At 37.9% G+C, this 18,298-nt stretch overlaps 1 protein-coding gene across 1 annotated transcript; it reads left to right on the top strand.

Annotated features, from left to right (window-relative positions):
* The first annotated feature begins 323 nt into the window (after positions 1-323).
* Positions 324-16,765, top strand: abcd2 (ATP-binding cassette, sub-family D (ALD), member 2). The gene is made up of 10 exons (XM_016252402.1): positions 324-1,440; positions 1,724-1,904; positions 3,826-3,947; positions 8,479-8,650; positions 10,475-10,569; positions 11,137-11,282; positions 12,327-12,472; positions 14,089-14,173; positions 14,261-14,386; positions 16,412-16,765. The coding sequence occupies exons 1-10, from the start codon at positions 496-498 to the stop codon at positions 16,626-16,628; spliced, it is 2,235 nt and encodes a 744-aa protein (XP_016107888.1). The 5' UTR covers positions 324-495; the 3' UTR covers positions 16,629-16,765.
* Positions 16,766-18,298: the final 1,533 nt, after the last annotated feature.

The raw sequence follows: 18,298 nt of genomic DNA, 5'->3' as shown, positions 1-18,298 counted from the left end.
ATCAATGAACAATGTAACTGGAACAGAAAAAAAATGCAGCAAAGTGGTTAGCCACTTTTTTCAGATTGTTTCAGATTTTAGATCTAAATATTTTATTATACATAATATTATTGACAAAACACATGCTAAAAACTGATCATTACAATCATATAATGATGACAGTAATAAAAAAATCGTTTTTTACTTGAAAAACATTATTTATATATTTAAAAAACAAAAGAACTCAAATACTAATTTTTACACTTTGGATCAGACCATTCTGTTATATTTAAATACGTCAAGTGCGGCAGCCAATCAGCGTGGAGTGGGGGCGTAACCAGCAAGGAAACCCCAAATGACGGAAACGTCTTACCTGGCAGTGCAGTTTCAACTTTACGGTACCATGAATTTTATGTATATATTCTCTGTTTAAGGCATTGCGTGACCCTATGGATGTGATTTGGAACAAACTGAAGATTGCATACTACTTATTTTCGTAAAAGCAGGATAAAAAAAATGAGCAACATCCTCCATGCAGCATCAAAAGTGAGGTGGAATCATAGCACTGCGGCGAAAAGAGCGGTGTTCCTGGCGGCAGTCGCATACGGGGCGAAAACGCTTTACCCCATCATCTGCAAACAAATAAATCAACGGAAAACAACGAAGAACAGCACGTCTGCACCGGGACACAAGAATGGATTGATATCTCCTCATAAAGCTACACCAGAGACAGCCTCTAGCCTTAGTAAATCACCCGGTGTCAATGCGCAATTCTTCAAGCAGATTATTGATCTGGTTCAAATCGTGTTCCCGAGGCTTGTAACCAAAGAACTGGGTTTACTATGTTTACATTCAGTAGCTCTAGTTTCACGGACGTTTCTGTCTATTTATGTGGCAGGTCTGGATGGTAAAATAGTAAAAACGATCGTAGAGAAGCAGCCGCGGAGCTTCATGATCAAACTGATGAAATGGCTTCTGATCGCCATCCCGGCCACATTCGTCAACAGCGCGATCCGCTATCTGGAGTGCAAGCTCGCGCTCGCGTTCCGCACGCGTTTGGTAGATCATGCATATAAAACCTATTTCACCGATCAGACCTATTATAAGGTCAGCAACATGGACGGGAGGCTGGCGAACCCGGACCAGTCTCTAACCGAGGATGTGATGATGTTCTCGCAGTCCATTGCGCATCTGTACTCAAACCTCACCAAACCCATCCTGGACGTGATACTGACTTCATATACCTTAATACAGACTGCGAGATCTCGGGGGGCGAACGCAACCGGACCCACTCTCTTAGCGGGTCTGGTGGTGTTCGCCACGGCGAAGGTTCTGCGCGCCTGCTCGCCGAGGTTCGGTAAGCTGGTGGCGGAGGAGGCGCACAGGAAGGGCTACTTGCGTTATGTGCACTCCAGAATCATAGCCAATGCAGAGGAGATCGCCTTCTATAGGGGACATACGGTGAGGAAATGCATAATTCACACGGGCAGATATAACAATCAATATAACATTAATAAATGCTCTGTATGGTGGGGCATAAGGCGAGGAAATAAATGCATCACTCATATGTAAAGTAAACGTAATTGCTTATTAAATTAGAGGACTTTTATAATGGGCATAAGGTGCCACTGTACACGTGCATAGATATATACATAGGCCCACATTTAAAAATGCTCCATAACTAGCCATTTACTTTTTGAAGTCTCTCAATGGCTGGTATATTTAAACTGTTCTCATGTGGCAGGTGGAGATGAGGCAGTTGCAGAAGTGTTATAGTGCCCTGGCGGAGCAGATGAACCTCATTCTGTCAAAACGTCTGTGGTACATCATGATTGAACAGTTCCTCATGAAGTACGTCTGGAGTGGCAGTGGTCTGGTTATGGTGGCAGTGCCCATTATCACTGCCACGGGCTTTGCTGACAACGGTACGGTGGAAGTGTAGTTTGTTTAAAGGGGTCCTATTATGCTCTTTTACAAAGTCTTGATTTTGTTTTGGGGGTGTACTAGAACATGCACTCATGCTTGGTGGTTCGAAAAACGCATTATTTTTCACATAATTTACATTATTAAAATACCTTTCTCCCCATCCTGGCACAAATGGCTCGATTAGTTCCGGCTTTGATGAAGGTCCGCCTTCCGAAAAACAAAATGTGTTGTGATTGGTTAGCTGTCCCAGTGCGTTGTGATTGGCGAACAGCTTAGACGGGGTTTCAGTACTGCCCGGCCCCTTGCTCCGTCTTTCAACAAAAGCTTTTTGGTGAATCCGGCAGGCACTGTACTCCCTCATGTTGTGGAGGCTGTCCTCAGTAAAATGCGCAGCACATAATAGCAAATTGGGGTTATAATAGGGCCTTTCGCACCGCAGGAACCTTTACATAGTACCAGAACTAATTGTGGAACTACCCACTTTTTGCCGTGTTCGCACCGCCGGAACTGGGAGCGATTTTAGTACCGGACTGCCTTTTTCGAGAACCAAATTAGCTCCTACTCCGGAGCAGGGTCTAACCAGCACAACTGGTACTAATCGTGACGCAAGTAGACATGAGACATATTGATTGGCCAAACGCGTATGAAAACCCCCTCCCCTGCCATGATTTAAAACGCCGTGTAAACATACTGCAAACATTGTGTCAACTTATTTCGCAAGTATGGAGAACAGAGATAGATGGACGGACGCTGAAGAGCAGGCACTTGTATTAAATGTAGCACTGCCAGTTGTCGTTGGAGATTCTTAGTCCTCCTTCCCGTTCTTTCAATCGCTTTACGCAGCCTATATGTCGACATTTCATGTCTATTATTGTGAAACCCGCGAGACAACAAAAACACCACTCCGATCACAGCATCCTCCATCCTTCTGTTGTTAATGTTGTTCTTTGTTTACGTTGTTGAACGCCGCGCACAAATGACGTCACTGTGTGTCGACCATCTTACGTACATTGTCGGTGCGAATACAACCCTTTAAATGGAACTGGGAAATAGTTCGCGCAAAATTGTCCCAGTACTTTAGTACTGTACATTTAGTTCTGGAACTAAAGCGGTGCGAAAGGCCCTAAAGCTCAGGGACAGAGTTAAAAAATAAATTGCAACCACTGTTTCCTGACATCATCCGCTTTCGGAAGCACAAATAAAGACGTTTGGGCACGGAGGTGAAAAAAACTGCGTTTCAGGCGATCGCACACCGGACGAGAAGCACAGCGTGGCGTCTTTAAAATTCAAATACATTATTTTCTATGAGTGTAGGCACACCGGCGGCGTCTAGCTAGTAAGTTGTACTTGTAAGAATTGTTCTAGACATGCCGAAAATTTGAAGCTATAGCACAGCAGCTCTTCTTCTTCGTTTTCTCTGATGCACTAACTCTGCTGCAGCACTTCTTTGTCGTCATCTCGTCTGATGCACTCACTCAACCAAGCATTCTTACCACAACCTCGCCCCTCCCCACCCCCCAACCATTCGAATTTCTGTAGGTGGGAATTATTTTGAATGATATTCTAATGGGCTGCTTTGTGATATCACAAAGCCCGGAAAACAAACGCTGTAGTCCAAACGAGCCGTTCGTTGTAGTTCTTGAAAAGGGATTTTTTAAAAACGAAATATCTCCCTTTGGAGTGTAACTTTCTAGATATTTTTTTATGCCCAAACATACACACTACACACTGACTAAAATAAAAAAAGTGAAAAAGCATAATAGGAACCCTTTAATTAACTATATATACAATCTCATTGCAATTTCTGTGTTGAGGCTCATTTTGAATGACGTTGCAGTGCTTCAATTTCAGAAATATAGGTCATGTAAGAATAGTACTTGTTTAAAGATGTCATGTTTCATATTCATTTGTTTCTTAAAGAGCTGGCTGATGGTCAGACGCAAGTGTTGGTGAGTGAAAGAACAGAGGCCTTTACAACAGCTCGCAATCTGCTGGCCTCAGGGGCGGATGCCATTGAAAGGATCATGTCTTCTTATAAAGAGGTAAAATATTAAACATGCTTCTTTGTTGACATTTTCCACAATTATTTCCTTTTTACATAAAAGAAAATAATTTTTTTTTTCAGACATATGTAAACTGTATGTATTTCGAAAGAAGACTCTTATGCTCCCCAGGGTTGTTCTTATTTGATCAAAAATACAGTAAAAACTGTAATGTGAAATTTAAAAAAAATTTTAAACAGTTTCAAAAGTTTAATTTTCAGCATAATGGCGTAATTCATTACTGTAATTTGATTATTTTAACCTTTGAAAAAGTCAAGTAAGGGATTAATTGTAATTTTTCTGTAATTTAATTACAGTTAATTCTAATGTAATTGCATTAAATACTGTATAGACTGTAGAACAATTCTATATAAAACAATAGCGAATTTAACATCAAACATCTAAAACATTGAACATCTAATGTTAAAATGTAAGTTAAATTTATGCAATTTTATATTATTTATTTGAAAGAATTAAAAGAGCAGTTTCATGTCCATCCTTGCATGGTTCAACTGGTCGAGGTTAATAATAAGTTAGTAATAAGTAATGCAATACTTTTTAGAGAGCGAGTGATTAGTATAGTAATCTAATTACACAGTTAAAGGTACAATATGTCATATTTTTGTAATAAAATATCCAAAAACCACTTGCACAGTGTTATATATTTCATGCAGTTGTGTACTTACGTTATCTCAAAAGTTCCCAAGGATTTGTAAATACTGAGAAATTCCAGTTTTAAATAATGACTCATCCCTGGTCATTGTCGCCTATCAATGACGCAATATCCGTGCTATCCTCGGTTTCCGCTTATGAATACTGCGGCAACACACGTGGAGAAATGCGGAAGTGTTAGTTATACCGCCTGCAGCACATCACTGTTGTGCATTTACGTTATCATGGATCACGATTACACTTTGGAAAGTACGGAAAATCCAAAAAAACGGAGAGACATACACCAACTGAGGCAAGAAGGCATTTAGACAAACAGAAATAAAACTAGAATAAATATCGTACTTCAGTACGTTAACGGTTTTTATCAAGTCTGGTGAGCAAATCTATGGTAATGTAATTAAATACAGTATGTGCTGCACAAAAACATTTAGCCGTACTTGCAAATATGGTGCAATTTACTTTTAAAATTTACTTTTAGAATGACTGTTTTACACACGTAAAAATGTGCATTATTAACCCGCCAAATCGTGACAAATAGTCACATATCAGTAAAAGGCTAATATAGAATCAAATTTCATGTTCTTTGCAGATAATCCATTACGATGACATAAAATACTGTTATCAAATATACAGGTAAGTTAATAAAAAAAAGTAATACATTATCTCATCCGTGAAAATTATTTGTGAAAACGACATCTCCCATCGTTCCATGCTCCGTCATTGCGTCATCGAGCTTCGCCTCTGTTATTGTTTTGAAAATGCGACCTCTAGCGGTGAAAACTTACATATTTTAAAGATGCAATTAGTAGCTAGTAATGAATTACTTTTTAGAGTAACCTGACACAGGCCACTGTAATGACAAAAATTTTATTTTTCTTGAATAGCAGTACTACAGCAGGGGCCAGATCACCGCTACAGGAACTGAAACCACAAAGGATGTGATGTCATGCAGCAGTGAAAGCTGGGAATCTTTAGAGTAGGTAGTGATCAGTGTTGATATCAACTGCCACTCTGTTGACTAAGCCTTCTGGGCAACTTAATCCACCATCTGTTGAACAGAGAGCATCAGTCAGCCCCGCTTCACAGATGCTGCGTGTGTCCATGGCAAAGTTAGATACTATAAAGCACGACAACACTCTTATTTCAGACCTTTTAAATAGCATACTGTGTTCTAATTATAATGGTCAGCTAGCCTAACATGTGATTTGTTAATAATTAATTAATCTTTTGACATTTCAACATGAAATGTAAACGTGAGTGGTGCTTGCTACTGTAAAACCAGCTGCCATGTTGCTAGGGTGTTACAAATGGTAAATGCTGAGATGTTATGGAAAGTTGTATATTATTTTTTTTTATATGTTATTATAGTATATATTAAAGGGTTAGTTCACCCAAAAATGAAAATTAGGCTGCGTTGTACTGACCCCCGAGGCATCCTAGGTGTATATGACTTTCTTCTTTCAGACGAATCCAGTCGGAGTTATATTAAAAATTGTCTTTGATCTTTCAAGCTGTTTAATGCCACTCAGCAGGTGTTGCATTGCTTCAGTCCAAAAGAACTTAAATAAAAATCATCCATCCATAAAAAAAGTGTCTCACACGGCTCCGGGGGGTGAACAAAGGCCTTCTGTAGTGAATCGATGCGTTTTTGTAATAAAAATATCCATATTCAAAACGTAATAATCACTTGAATCTAGCTTGCGCTCACTGTTGTAAACAGAAGCAGTTCTGGGGGAATGACGTATGAGGTTGGCTTTGCGCATGCGCCGCTCAAAAGTGACGCACGTGGAAGCGCAGGGGAGAGATCAAAACAAAACAACGGTCAAGAATTAGAAGTACAAAACGAGGATTTGTAAAGAATGTCAGAGGATTTCGATATAAGCCAAGAGGAGACTGGCTTTCCTTTGCTAAAGTAAGGAAACTTTTCTTCCTTTGATCCTGTAAACAAACGTTGGTTTTCATGAGATTCACCGGTGCATGCGCAGTGCTGAACTCATACGTCATGCTCCCGGAACTGCTTCTGTGTACAACTGTCGGCGCATTAAAGTGATTATTACATTTTGAATATGGATATTTTTCTTTCAAAAACGCATCGATTCACTACAGAAGGCCTTTGTTCACCCCCCGGAGCCGTGTGAGACACTTTTTTTTATGGATGGGTGATTTTTATTTAAGTTCTTTTGGACTGAAGCAATGCAACACCCGCTGAGTGGCATTAAACAGCTTGAAAGATCAAAGACAATTTTTAATATAACTCCAACTGGATTCGTCTGAAAGAAGAAAGTCATATACACCTAGGATGCCTCGGGTGTGAGTAAAACGCAGCCTAATTTTCATTTTTGGGTGAACTAACCCTTTAATACTTTTTTTCATTTTAGTTTAGTAATTGTGCTTTTGTCTATTGATTAGTTGTTGTTTTTTTAGATTTGTATTTAGCTTTAATTTATTTTATTTTATTTTATTTTAGGGTAACACTTTAGGTAACGTTAATAAATGCGCTAATGCATTTTGATCTTCTGGTTAAATGACAGACTTTCTCTACTGTGACATACGTCAGACTTCTTCAATCATCCTCAAAAACTCTGCCCCTTTCTTACAATTGACTGCAAGCTTGCATTCAGATCTGCCTCCATCCAGTCGACAACCAATGAGTGGAACCAATTCTCTGCCCTACATTTTGGGCCTGTCCAAATACCTGCACTTGTGGCCTTGGCCACTTGAGAGCATGTGTACGCAACAGGAAGTAAGTGTGCAAGACTGTCCCAGATCTTAAAAATGCCAAAGTGCAGTGCCTTTAATGCACACTAATTCCACTTCGGAGCGGTATTCGAGACTAAGCATATCCCATCATGCATCACTTTTGCCGAGATGTCGCGGAAACCTTTCCAGTGCACGTTAAATATCAATAACAATTAGATATTACATATAATTTGGTAGTTAAATGTAAAATGTTGCACATTTTATTGGTCCAGACTGCAAAGATATGTATTTTGTTAAACGTGTGCAACTGCTCTTTATCACTTAATTAGAAACACAATGATATAATGAAATTGTGTTATACATAGGGACTTCTGAGTAGACATTTAGAAGTTTATTTTAAAATGCAAATCAAAATAAAACTCTGTAAACACTTGCATCCCATCGGGTAATGAAAGTTCTACACACACTTGTGGTCTTCATACTCACTTAATACAGGAAATACCTGTAAGTGCAAAGACCGCAAATGTGGGTATTTGGACAGGCCTCTTTTGTCTTTTTTGATAGTTTCACTTGGATGGAAGTCACAATAGAAGACTGAAGAAAATACATGTTTAATTCTGTTACATTGTGACTAAGTTTAGTATGAGCAATAGCAGCTTTTTTTATATATATAGCAGAGCATATCAAGCAAGCAAAGAAAAAAATGTCTCTAGATTCCCAAACCCTTTAGAAGGTCAGTTAACAAGTAACTCTCAGGAGATTAATCTTTCTTGTTGACTCCACTGAGTCCCCAACGGAAAGCACAATGTTTCTCCCCCTGGGGCTCTTGGGATGTGGTGTGTCTGCCTAAATGAAGAAAAACACTAGCTAAACACTTCCTAACACATGCTTTGGATCAGATTAAGCATTCAGGCCAGTACTGTGCAAAGGATTGATCTAAAAATTACACACAATGGGTTTAGCAAAGGCTGATTAGCATTTTTGATGCTAGGATGCAGAAAGGTCAGGTCATTTGTATACATAAGTGCCCCAAATATCTGGTTACTTGCTCTGGTTCTGACAAACAGCAGTTGTGCAATGCTATCTGTTGTTGGGTTACCTCAACCTCTGAAGGTCTCGCTATCACTCCAATCACATACATTTGCTCTGTGTGCTTTAGGTCACCGAGTTGGCTGGCTACACGGCACGTGTGCACAACATGTTCTTGGTATTTGATGAAGTCCAGAGGGGAACATACAAACGTTCATCTGCCATCTCGACCGCAGGGGAGACGATAAGCGGGGATGATAACCGACCTGAGATGCACATCGATGGGCCCCTGGAAATCAAAGGTCTAATGAACATAGCGCAACTCTACTGCTGTGTGCAACCTTAAAGTAATAATTCACCCAAAAATGAAAATTCTGTCATAATTTATTCACCTTCGTGTCCAGACCTGTCTTTTTGTCTTCTGTGGAACATTAAAACCCATAGAAGAAAGAAAGTCATACAGGTTTGGAACAGCATGTGCATAAATCATGGCAGTATTTTCTTTTTTGGGTGAGCTGTTCCTTTAATTGCTCAATCATGCCCCCCAATGAATGAGTGACAAAAGAATTTTCCTTGGAATGAAATAAAATTGTGAGATCATATTAAGAGAAGTAGAGAGGATATTCATAAAACTTAATTGACACAGGAGATTCTTTCCACAAATATACTTAAAAATAGGCCCTGAAACATTTAAATATGAAGTAGTTATAATTGAGTTGGAAAAGGATTTTTTATTTTATATTGAAAAAAAAAAATCTAAATTTGTTATGAGTTTATTTATTTATTTCTGTGGGGTTTTCAGGTTTTGCAAGCCTTTTACCAACTTTTAAGCCATGTCAAACCCTTTGGCAGTTTAGCAAATAAGTATTCCAATCAAATAGATCACATTTATAAAATAATGCTTAAAGGGATAGTTCACCCAAAAATTAAAATTTGATGTTTATCTGCTTACCCCCAGGGTATCCAAGATGTAGGTGACTTTGTTTCTTCAGTAGAACACAAACGAAGATTTTTAACTCAAACCGTTGTAGTCTTATCAATCATATAATGGAAGTGGATGAGAATCACGGCTTTGAGAGTCAAAAAGACATACACAAACAAAACCAAATTAAACCCTGCGGCTCGTGACGATACATTGATGTGCAAAGACACGAAACGATCGATCTGTGCAAGAAACTGAACAGTATTTATATAGTTTTTTTCGCGTTCTCAACAGCCGGCCAGTGACGCGTCTTCTTCTTCTTCTTGCTTTATGGTGGATCGCAGACTTATAAGTGCATTACCGCCACCTATCTCTCAAATAGACCATTGACACTCCTAATTGAGATTGTAGATAGAGTGTCAATGGTCCATGTGAGAGATAGGTGGCGGTTCGGACATTGCGGTGAATCAGAGGTAAAAAATGATATAAATACTGTTCAGTTTCTTGCACAGACAGATCGTTTTGTGTCTTTACACATCAATGTATCGTCACGAGCCGCAAGGTTTAATTTGGTTTTGTTTGTGTATGTTTTTTTTCTTTTGACTCTCAAAGCCATGATTCTCATTCACTTCCATTATATGACTGACAGACTGCAACGGTTTGAGTTAAAAATCTTTGTTTGTGTTCTACTGAAGAAACAAAGTCACCTACACCTTGGATGCCCTGGGTGTAAGCAGATAAACATAACATTTTCATTTTTGGGTGAACTATCCCTTTAAGAAGAAAGTACAGAAAGGGCAACAGAGTTGCAAATTAAGTTATCAATAGCTAGTTTGGAATCAAATGGTAGTTTGTAGTTATTGACAAACTTATCTTACATTAATTAAAGAATTGTTTTTTCTTTTTTGTTTTATCTGAGTTAATTACTTGTTTTCCCACAGTGTTGCAGAAGGTTCATTTTATGTTTACATAATAGTTAGATGGCAAACATACCTAATAGGTATCACACAATTGAATTAAATAATTAAATTAAATAACAACATCTGGCTTTAATGCATTACAAAGATATTTATGGGATACCAATGTGTACTGTATTTATGGAATGTGCCATAATTTTATAGTGAGATATATTTATTCCTTGGTTTTATTACTGTAGATTCCAAAACTCTGTCTGATTGTATATATCTGTCCACTCTTTCTACAGGCAAAGTGATTGATGTGGATAAAGGTATAGTCTGTGAAAACGTGCCTATAATCACTCCTAATGGAGATGTGGTTGTATCCTCCTTGAATTTCAAGGTGAGTTAAACAAGAAGAATCATTTAACTTATATTACTACACATTTGGACACAAATATACCATTTGCTATACACATATAATGATACTGTAGTGTAGATATATTTCTGGTGTTATCAGTCAAGATCATAGTTTTATATTTACACTTGCAACACAGGAACATGAAGTGTCCTAAACAAGTCAAGACAAGGCTATGAAGGGAATGTTGTTTGGCACTGTGCGCAGCAGAGTTTAGTTTTTTAGTTGCCAAGCTACGTGACAAATTGTTGCATTGATATAGAATTAAACTAGTCTTATCAATATACATTTTATTGTATTAGTTCTGCTATTTCGATTTTTTAGTAATATGAAGCAGTTTTCTATGAGTAATCATATATTTTGGTTTGCATCTATCAAGTTCCAAATAAACAGACAAATAACCAAGTTATTGTAAAGTACCACCACACTTTTTAAATTATAGAGTTTGAGCTCAAACTAAAATTATGGAGTTTAATTCAAAGTTATGTACTCCACCTTTTACTTAACCATGTGAACTTTACTCAGTTTCCTGTAACTGGATATTGTGTGCAGGTAGAGGAAGGGATGCATTTGCTGATCACAGGGCCAAATGGATGCGGGAAAAGTTCTCTGTTCCGGATCCTCAGTGGCCTCTGGCCCGTGTACGGCGGGCTTCTGTACAAACCCTCGCCTGAGCACATGTTTTACATCCCACAGAGGTACAGACAACACTTACCCATGGGATCTCACACACACCTGTACAGAATTAGCAGTACTACACTCTGACTTAACCCTGCTCTAGAGCAGAGTTTCATAACCTGCCCGGGTAAAAAAGTGGTGCTTCCAAAATACAGATGTGAAACAAACCTTTACCCAGGGTTAAGTGTAGTGTGAAAAGCCCTATACTGTACCAGCATTGTTATAAAAATGTAGAGAATTTCCATCTGCTGCTAGGGATTCTTTTTGTAACTATGGATGCCTTTCATAACCTCCTTTTTTTTTTGACAGAATATGGTTTGTGGAAATACAGTAAATAATTAAATGAAGAAATTATAATATAAATCATATACACTTAAGTAGTGTTACATTCAAATCTGTTGCTAGTCATACAGAGATAAAAATTAAATACACTACTAAGTATAACATTTATCTAAGAATAATATTTTTATACATTCATTTTTGTACTGAATTAAATACATGTATTAGTAATTTCACATATTAACATTTTTTTCAGTGTGTCACAATGCAAATGTGTTCTCTGTAAAGGATACTGTATATGTGATTTTGCTTTTGATTTTGGCCAGACCAAGTTACCTGATTAGGCCGATAAGTTTTGCTTCCTTTGTAGCAGACTTTGTGGACCTACGAGGCATTAAAATGCATTTAGGTAGAAGGCCCACTAGGTTTCGGAACAGCTACTGTCCTCCGTCTCTGTTCCATATTGCAGACGTTGCACCGTCAGGATTTGACTGCAGTAATCAGAGGCAGAGACAGCGTAACTAAAGCTCTGTGAACTGCTGAGCGATAGAAACCAGAATCCTCAGTAGTGAAATATTTACCAATTCCTGCAGGTGCAAGCGCAGCCATACCCAGGAAGGCCATTAATATTTTATACACAGGCTGTGGGTAGAGTAATAAGTAAATGCAGTTGTGCTTTTGTGCCTATCTATCTATCTATCTATCTATAATACCACACAACCTTAAACACTTCACCTGACATAATATGAGCAAATAACAGTAAACCTGTTTGATCATCTCTCCAGACCGTACATGTCCATCGGAACGTTACGGGACCAGGTCATCTACCCCGACTCTCTGGACGACATGCATGACAAGGGTTACAGAGACAAGGACCTGGAAGTTATTCTGGACATTGTCAATCTAAACCACATAGTTACCCGGGAAGGAGGTTTGTACATGTATAACTGCCTTTGTTGGATTTAGGAAGGGACCCATCAATTTATCTGCACATAGACACAAACTAATCAGATATAAATCAAATGGAACAGTAAGGCACTAAAATGAGCTTTGTAATTTTATATAACCTATATATAACCTATATATATATATATATATATATACTGTATATATATATATATATATATATATATATATATATATATATATATTAGGGTTGGGTCGATAGACGATGCCATCGTCCATCGCCGATGGCTGATAGACATCACTCATCCTCAGTCATCTCTCCTTACTCTGTTTATGTGGTGAGTGAAATTTTATGTACTGTAATGTAACAGGCAACCGTTACACCGTGTCTACACCGGATGCGACAGTTGTCTCGCCGCATCAGCTAAAGTCTGTCTACACTGGACGCGACAAAGCGACCATTGAAAATCATTTGAAATTTGTGTCAGCACGTCATAAATAGAATGCGGCAGCAGTTTACTGTCAGGGATTTGTCGTGTCGCACCACGCCGCATCCAGTGTAGACAGCATCACTGATTATAATGAGTTCTATAGACTGATCTATATATAATGAATCTCTATTATAGATCAGGGGTTCTATAGTATTTTGTCACGCCGTTGTAGACACGGTGTTAGGAATCATTATTTGTTTTCCCTTATAAGAGTCACGCTTCGGGCACACCCCCTCCCCTCCGATGTCATCGTCCATCGCAATGTTTCACTGTAGACATCGTCCGATGCCAATTTTGTAGACATCGCCCAACCCTAATATATATATATATAAATTAATTATTCACCAACAGTGAATGCTTGAAAAAGAAAGAGCATAAAAGAGAAAATAAACTATACGGCTTGGCTGTAAATACTTACGGTCCTTGAAACTTAAGCTGCCTGATATAAAACAACAGTAACAACGCATGAGTTGAGCACATGAGTTGAAATAAACGTGAAAGCCTTATCTGATATCATTCGATGATGAGAAAGACAGTTCAGTAAAGATGAAGATGGTAATCTTGAACAGAACAGTTCCAATCGCAAAGCAAATCCAACAAGAAAGGTTACATCTTTATAATCCTTATGCATGAGATCCAAGAGGTCCACAAACAGAAGTAATGAAATAGTTCACGAATGGAAATCTTCTTTTTGATCTCCAAGCAATGAATGGCAACAATATGATTGCTAAATAAAGAGTCTTTGATTGAGCTTAAAACCAAAGTTTCCCAATGAGGACTTAGGGCAGTTTGTGGTAACACAGCCGGCAGGCCATGCTGCCTCTCCCAACAAATTTGACTTTCTCTACCACCCACCTGAGCACCCTAGTGCCCCTAGTGGTGTGTAGTTGTACTACTCTCAAAAAAAAAAACATTGTAACAGGCCTGAGCCTGTTACACACCTAATTCCCAATTAGCATGACTTCAGTATTTCACCATTTCAATCTCTTTTTGATCCTTGAAAGAATTATCGTGTGCTGTATAATAGGATCCCAGTATTTTGAGCCAGCTTTCCACCAGAAAAAAAAAACTATTTATAAAAAAAAAAATTTACCTATTCCATTTATACAAAAGCATTTCGGAGGTAGTTCACTACTGTGTCTGCTTCCAGGTTGGGATGCTGAGCTGGACTGGAAAGATGTTCTTTCTGGAGGCGAGAAACAGCGTATGGGCATGGCACGCATGTTTTACCATAAGTAAGATGTAATTGCACATATTATTGTAATGTATTTTAATTTTAATGTTGATTTTCAATAATAATAATTCATCCATTTCTTTTTAAGGCCTAAGTATGCTCTGCTGGATGAGTGCACCAGTGCTGTCAGCATTGATGTAGAGGGTAAAATTTTTCAGGCTGCAAAAGATGCTGGTATCTCCTTGCTGTCCATCACCCATAGACCCTCTCTATGGTGAGAAACATAAAACTTTAAATCTCTTTAAATTAATCTTGAAAGAAGGGACTGTCAGTCATTTGTATAATATAAGCAAATTAATTACATGATATTCAAATTAATTCTGATTGATTAAACTGAGTTTGCAGGAAATAGCCCCCAAATATATATATACAGTCGGTACGGAAAGTATTCAGACCCCCTTAAATTTTTCACTCTTTGTTATATTGCAGCAATTTGCTAAAATCATTGAAGTAAATTTTTTTCCTCATTAATGTACACACAGCACCCCATATTGACAGAAAAACACAGAATTGTTGACATTTTTGCAGATTTATTAAAAAAGAAAAACTGAAATATCACATGGTCCTAAGTATTCAGACCCTTTGCTCAGTATTTAGTAGAAGCACCCTTTTGATCTAATACAGCCATGAGTCTTTTTGGGAAAGAGGCAACAAGTTTTTCACACCTGGATTTGGGGATCCGCTGCCATTCCTCCTTACAGATCCTCTCCAGTTCTGTCAGGTCGGATGGTAAACGTTGGTGGACAGCCATTCTTAGGTCTCTCCAGAGATGCTCAATTAGGTTTAAGTCAGGGCTCTGGCTGGGCCATTCAAGAACAGTCACAGAGTTGTTGTGAAGCCACTCCTTCATTATTTTAGCTGTGTGCTTAGGGTCATTGTCTTGTTGGAAGGTAAACCTTCAGCCCAGTCTGAGGTCCTAAGCACTCTGGAGAAGGTTTTCGTCCAGGATATCCCTGTACTTGGCCGCATTCATCTTTCCCTCAATTGCAACCAGTCGTCCTGTCCCTGCAGCTGAAAAACACCCCCACAGCATGATGCTGCCACCACCATGCTTCACTGTTGGGACTGTATTGAACAGGTGATGAGCAGTGCCTGGTTTTCTCCACACATACCGCTTAGAATTAAGGCCAAAAAGTTCTATCTTGGCCTCATCCGACCAGAGAATCTTATTTCTCACCATCTCACAACTCCATGCGGGCTTTCATGTGTCTTGCACTGAGGAGAGGCTTCCGTCGGGCCACTCTGCCATAAAGCCCCGACTGGTGGAGGGCTGCAGTGATGGTTGACTTTCTACAACTTTCTCCCATCTCCCGACTGCATCTCTGGAGTTCAGCCACAGTGATCTTTGGGTTCTTCTTTACCTCTCTCACCAAGGCTCTTCTCCCCCGATAGCTCAGTTTGGCCGGATGGCCAGCTCTAGGAAGGGTTCTGGTCGTCCCAAACTTCTTCCATTTAAGGATTATGGAGGCTACTGTGCTCTTAGGAACCTTAAGTGCAGCAGAAATTTTTTTGTAACCTTGGCCAGTCTGTAACTGTCTGACATTCTGTCTCAGCTCTTCAGGCAGTTCCTTTGACCTCATGATTCTCATTTGCTCTGACATGCACTGTGAGCTGTAAGGTCTTATATAGACAGGTGTGTGGCTTTCCTAATCAAGTCCAGTCAGTATAATCAAACACAGCTGGACTCAAATGAAGGTGTAGAACCATCTCAAGGATGATCAGAAGAAATGGACAGCACCTGAGTTAAATATATGAGTGTCACAGCAAAGGGTCTGAATACTTAGGACCATGTGATATTTCAGTTTTTCTTTTTTAATAAATCTGCAAAAATGTCAACAATTCTGTGTTTTTCTGTCAATATGGGGTGCTGTGTGTACATTAATGAGGAAAAAAATTAACTTAAATGATTTTAGCAAATGGCTGCAATATAACAGAGTGAAAAATTTAAGGTGGTCTAATACTTTCCGTACCCACTGTAAAAAAAAAACTTCATATCATATATATATGAAAGTACAGTACTCTGAAAGTACAGTAGTATTTATTTATATGAATGTAAATATTTGTTGAATAAATATTAATTAGTAGGGAATTGTAGTGAATGTGTTTGCATCATTGTTCTTAAAGGAACATTTTACCAGTTACTATGAACTAAAAATGCATGGAAAGCATTGCATATACATAAACTATATACTGGATTCATCAAATGATGTAACTTCATACTCTTCTCACCTGTTCGCAGGAAATACCACACACACCTGCTGCAGTTTGACGGGGAGGGCGGCTGGCGGTTCGAGCAGCTGGATACGGCCACGCGGCTCTCACTGACAGAGGAAAAACAACGCTTGGAGTCTCAGCTCGCAGGCATCCCTAAGATGCAGCTCAGACTGAATGAACTGTGTAAGATCTTGGGTGAAGATTCAGTTCTAAAGACGGTGGAGAACAAGGATGAGGACTGAAAGAAACCCTGGAGATGCTTGCTGTTCAGGAAAACTCATGTTTTGGTACTTTTAATATTTTAGTAATGATTTTAACATTTGATGTGTATACATGACAATTCGATACTGAAATTCAAGTTTAATAGGAATTGTAGAAACAGTTCCCTTTTGTTTTATTATTATTATTATTATTTTTTTTTTATAGTTTAGTTTTCTTTTGCTGTTTGGTTTTACTTTGCTTTTTGTTTTTGTTGTTTTGTTTGACTTATTTATGTTATATATTTTTTTGTTTTGCTGTTTAGTTTTATTTAGCTTTTTTGTGGGTTTGTTTTGCTTTTTTGTTTATGTAGTGTTTTTTGTTTTGTTTGTAATTTTCTTTTTATTTTGGTTATATGTTTTCAGCACTTTATTGAACCTATTACCCAATAATTTAGCTGTGTAAATTATGTTGGCAAACAGTAAGTCTCGAATGATGTATTTTTCCTTTGATGGATTAACTCTTTCAGCTAATTATTATTTAGGTAGTGTAATTTAAAAGATCTATTGTTCATTTTTTGTTGATATTTTAACCTAAACAACTTCTCTTCATATCCAAAATCAAAAAAGTGGTATCCTGTGGTAACAACAATAGTGATTATTATGATTTTTTTTTTTTTTGTTAAAACCATTTTGTAATGGAAAATCATGTAGGTCATTTACAAAACAATCTTTTTACACAATCAACCTTTGAAGAACGCAGAAAGAGAAAATTAGATGAGACTGTCTATAGGTCATTGTGTGAGTCAGCTGGAGAGCTCTGGGTTTAAGACAGCAGGTTTCTGGTTTTCTGAACAAAAACAATGTTCTGGATACACACAGTGAGGGCACAGCACACAGCAGGTGGTTCTGTTGTGTCCACACTGAGCTTACAAACAGACAGAGAATGTGATTCTGGGTCACCGGACTAAGCGAGAATCATGTTCGTTATCATGTTTTAGATTTGTCTCTCAGTTCTACTGTTTCATGTCAAGTCGTATTATTAGGTTGTTTCAAAATGTATTGCACATTATGTCTTTTCATTCAGACTGATATACTGTGAAGTTTGTCTAACAGCTGTGAACTGTTTATCTTTAATACAACATTGTTTCACTTTTCTTTTCTTTTTTCATTCAAATACAGAATTGCATTTGCTTTTATTATTGTTTTGTTTGAAACCCCACTCGGTTGGAAGATTTCATTGGCTAGTTTGCTCATCTTTGTGAGCAAATACAACAACTATGCTGGACTCACAACTACCATTACTTTTTTTTAAAGCATAAATTTAACCAGGACCTTCAATTTGCACACCTAGGATGTGCTTATATGGGTTACAAATATTAGTCAAAATTTTAATCTGCATCCCTAAAATGTAAAAAAAAAATATATATATATATACAGTATATATATATATACATATATATATATATATATTCTATTGCTACTTATGACATTATTACCTATGGAATATGCTGTCCTAAAAAATGTAAAAAAAAAATATATATATATATACAGTATATATATATATACATATATATATATATATATATTCTATTGCTACTTATGACATTATTACCTATGGAATATGCTGTCCTAGGCTGAAGAATAGTTAACCAGGACTTGGGCGAATGAAATTATAGGTTAAGTAAAAAAGAGGCCTCTGCATAGTACTTGTA

Source organism: Sinocyclocheilus grahami, unplaced genomic scaffold, assembly GCF_001515645.1.
Source record: "Sinocyclocheilus grahami isolate Dianchi unplaced genomic scaffold, SAMN03320097.WGS_v1.1 scaffold1104.1, whole genome shotgun sequence".
In the NCBI taxonomy this organism is placed as follows: Eukaryota; Metazoa; Chordata; class Actinopteri; order Cypriniformes; family Cyprinidae; genus Sinocyclocheilus; species Sinocyclocheilus grahami.
The sequence above is the reverse complement of the archived record's forward strand: the minus strand, read 5'-3'. Positions and strand labels throughout refer to the sequence as shown.

Bases quoted from the DNA above. Each gene is read 5' to 3' on its own strand.
- abcd2 (XM_016252402.1), top strand. From the start codon at position 496: ATGAGCAACATCCTCCATGCAGCATCAAAAGTGAGGTGGAATCATAGC. The intron at 1,905-3,825 runs GTACGGTGGAAG...TGTTTCTTAAAG, and splicing joins CACGGGCTTTGCTGACAACG to AGCTGGCTGATGGTCAGACG. The intron at 14,174-14,260 runs GTAAGATGTAAT...TTTCTTTTTAAG, and splicing joins GCACGCATGTTTTACCATAA to GCCTAAGTATGCTCTGCTGG.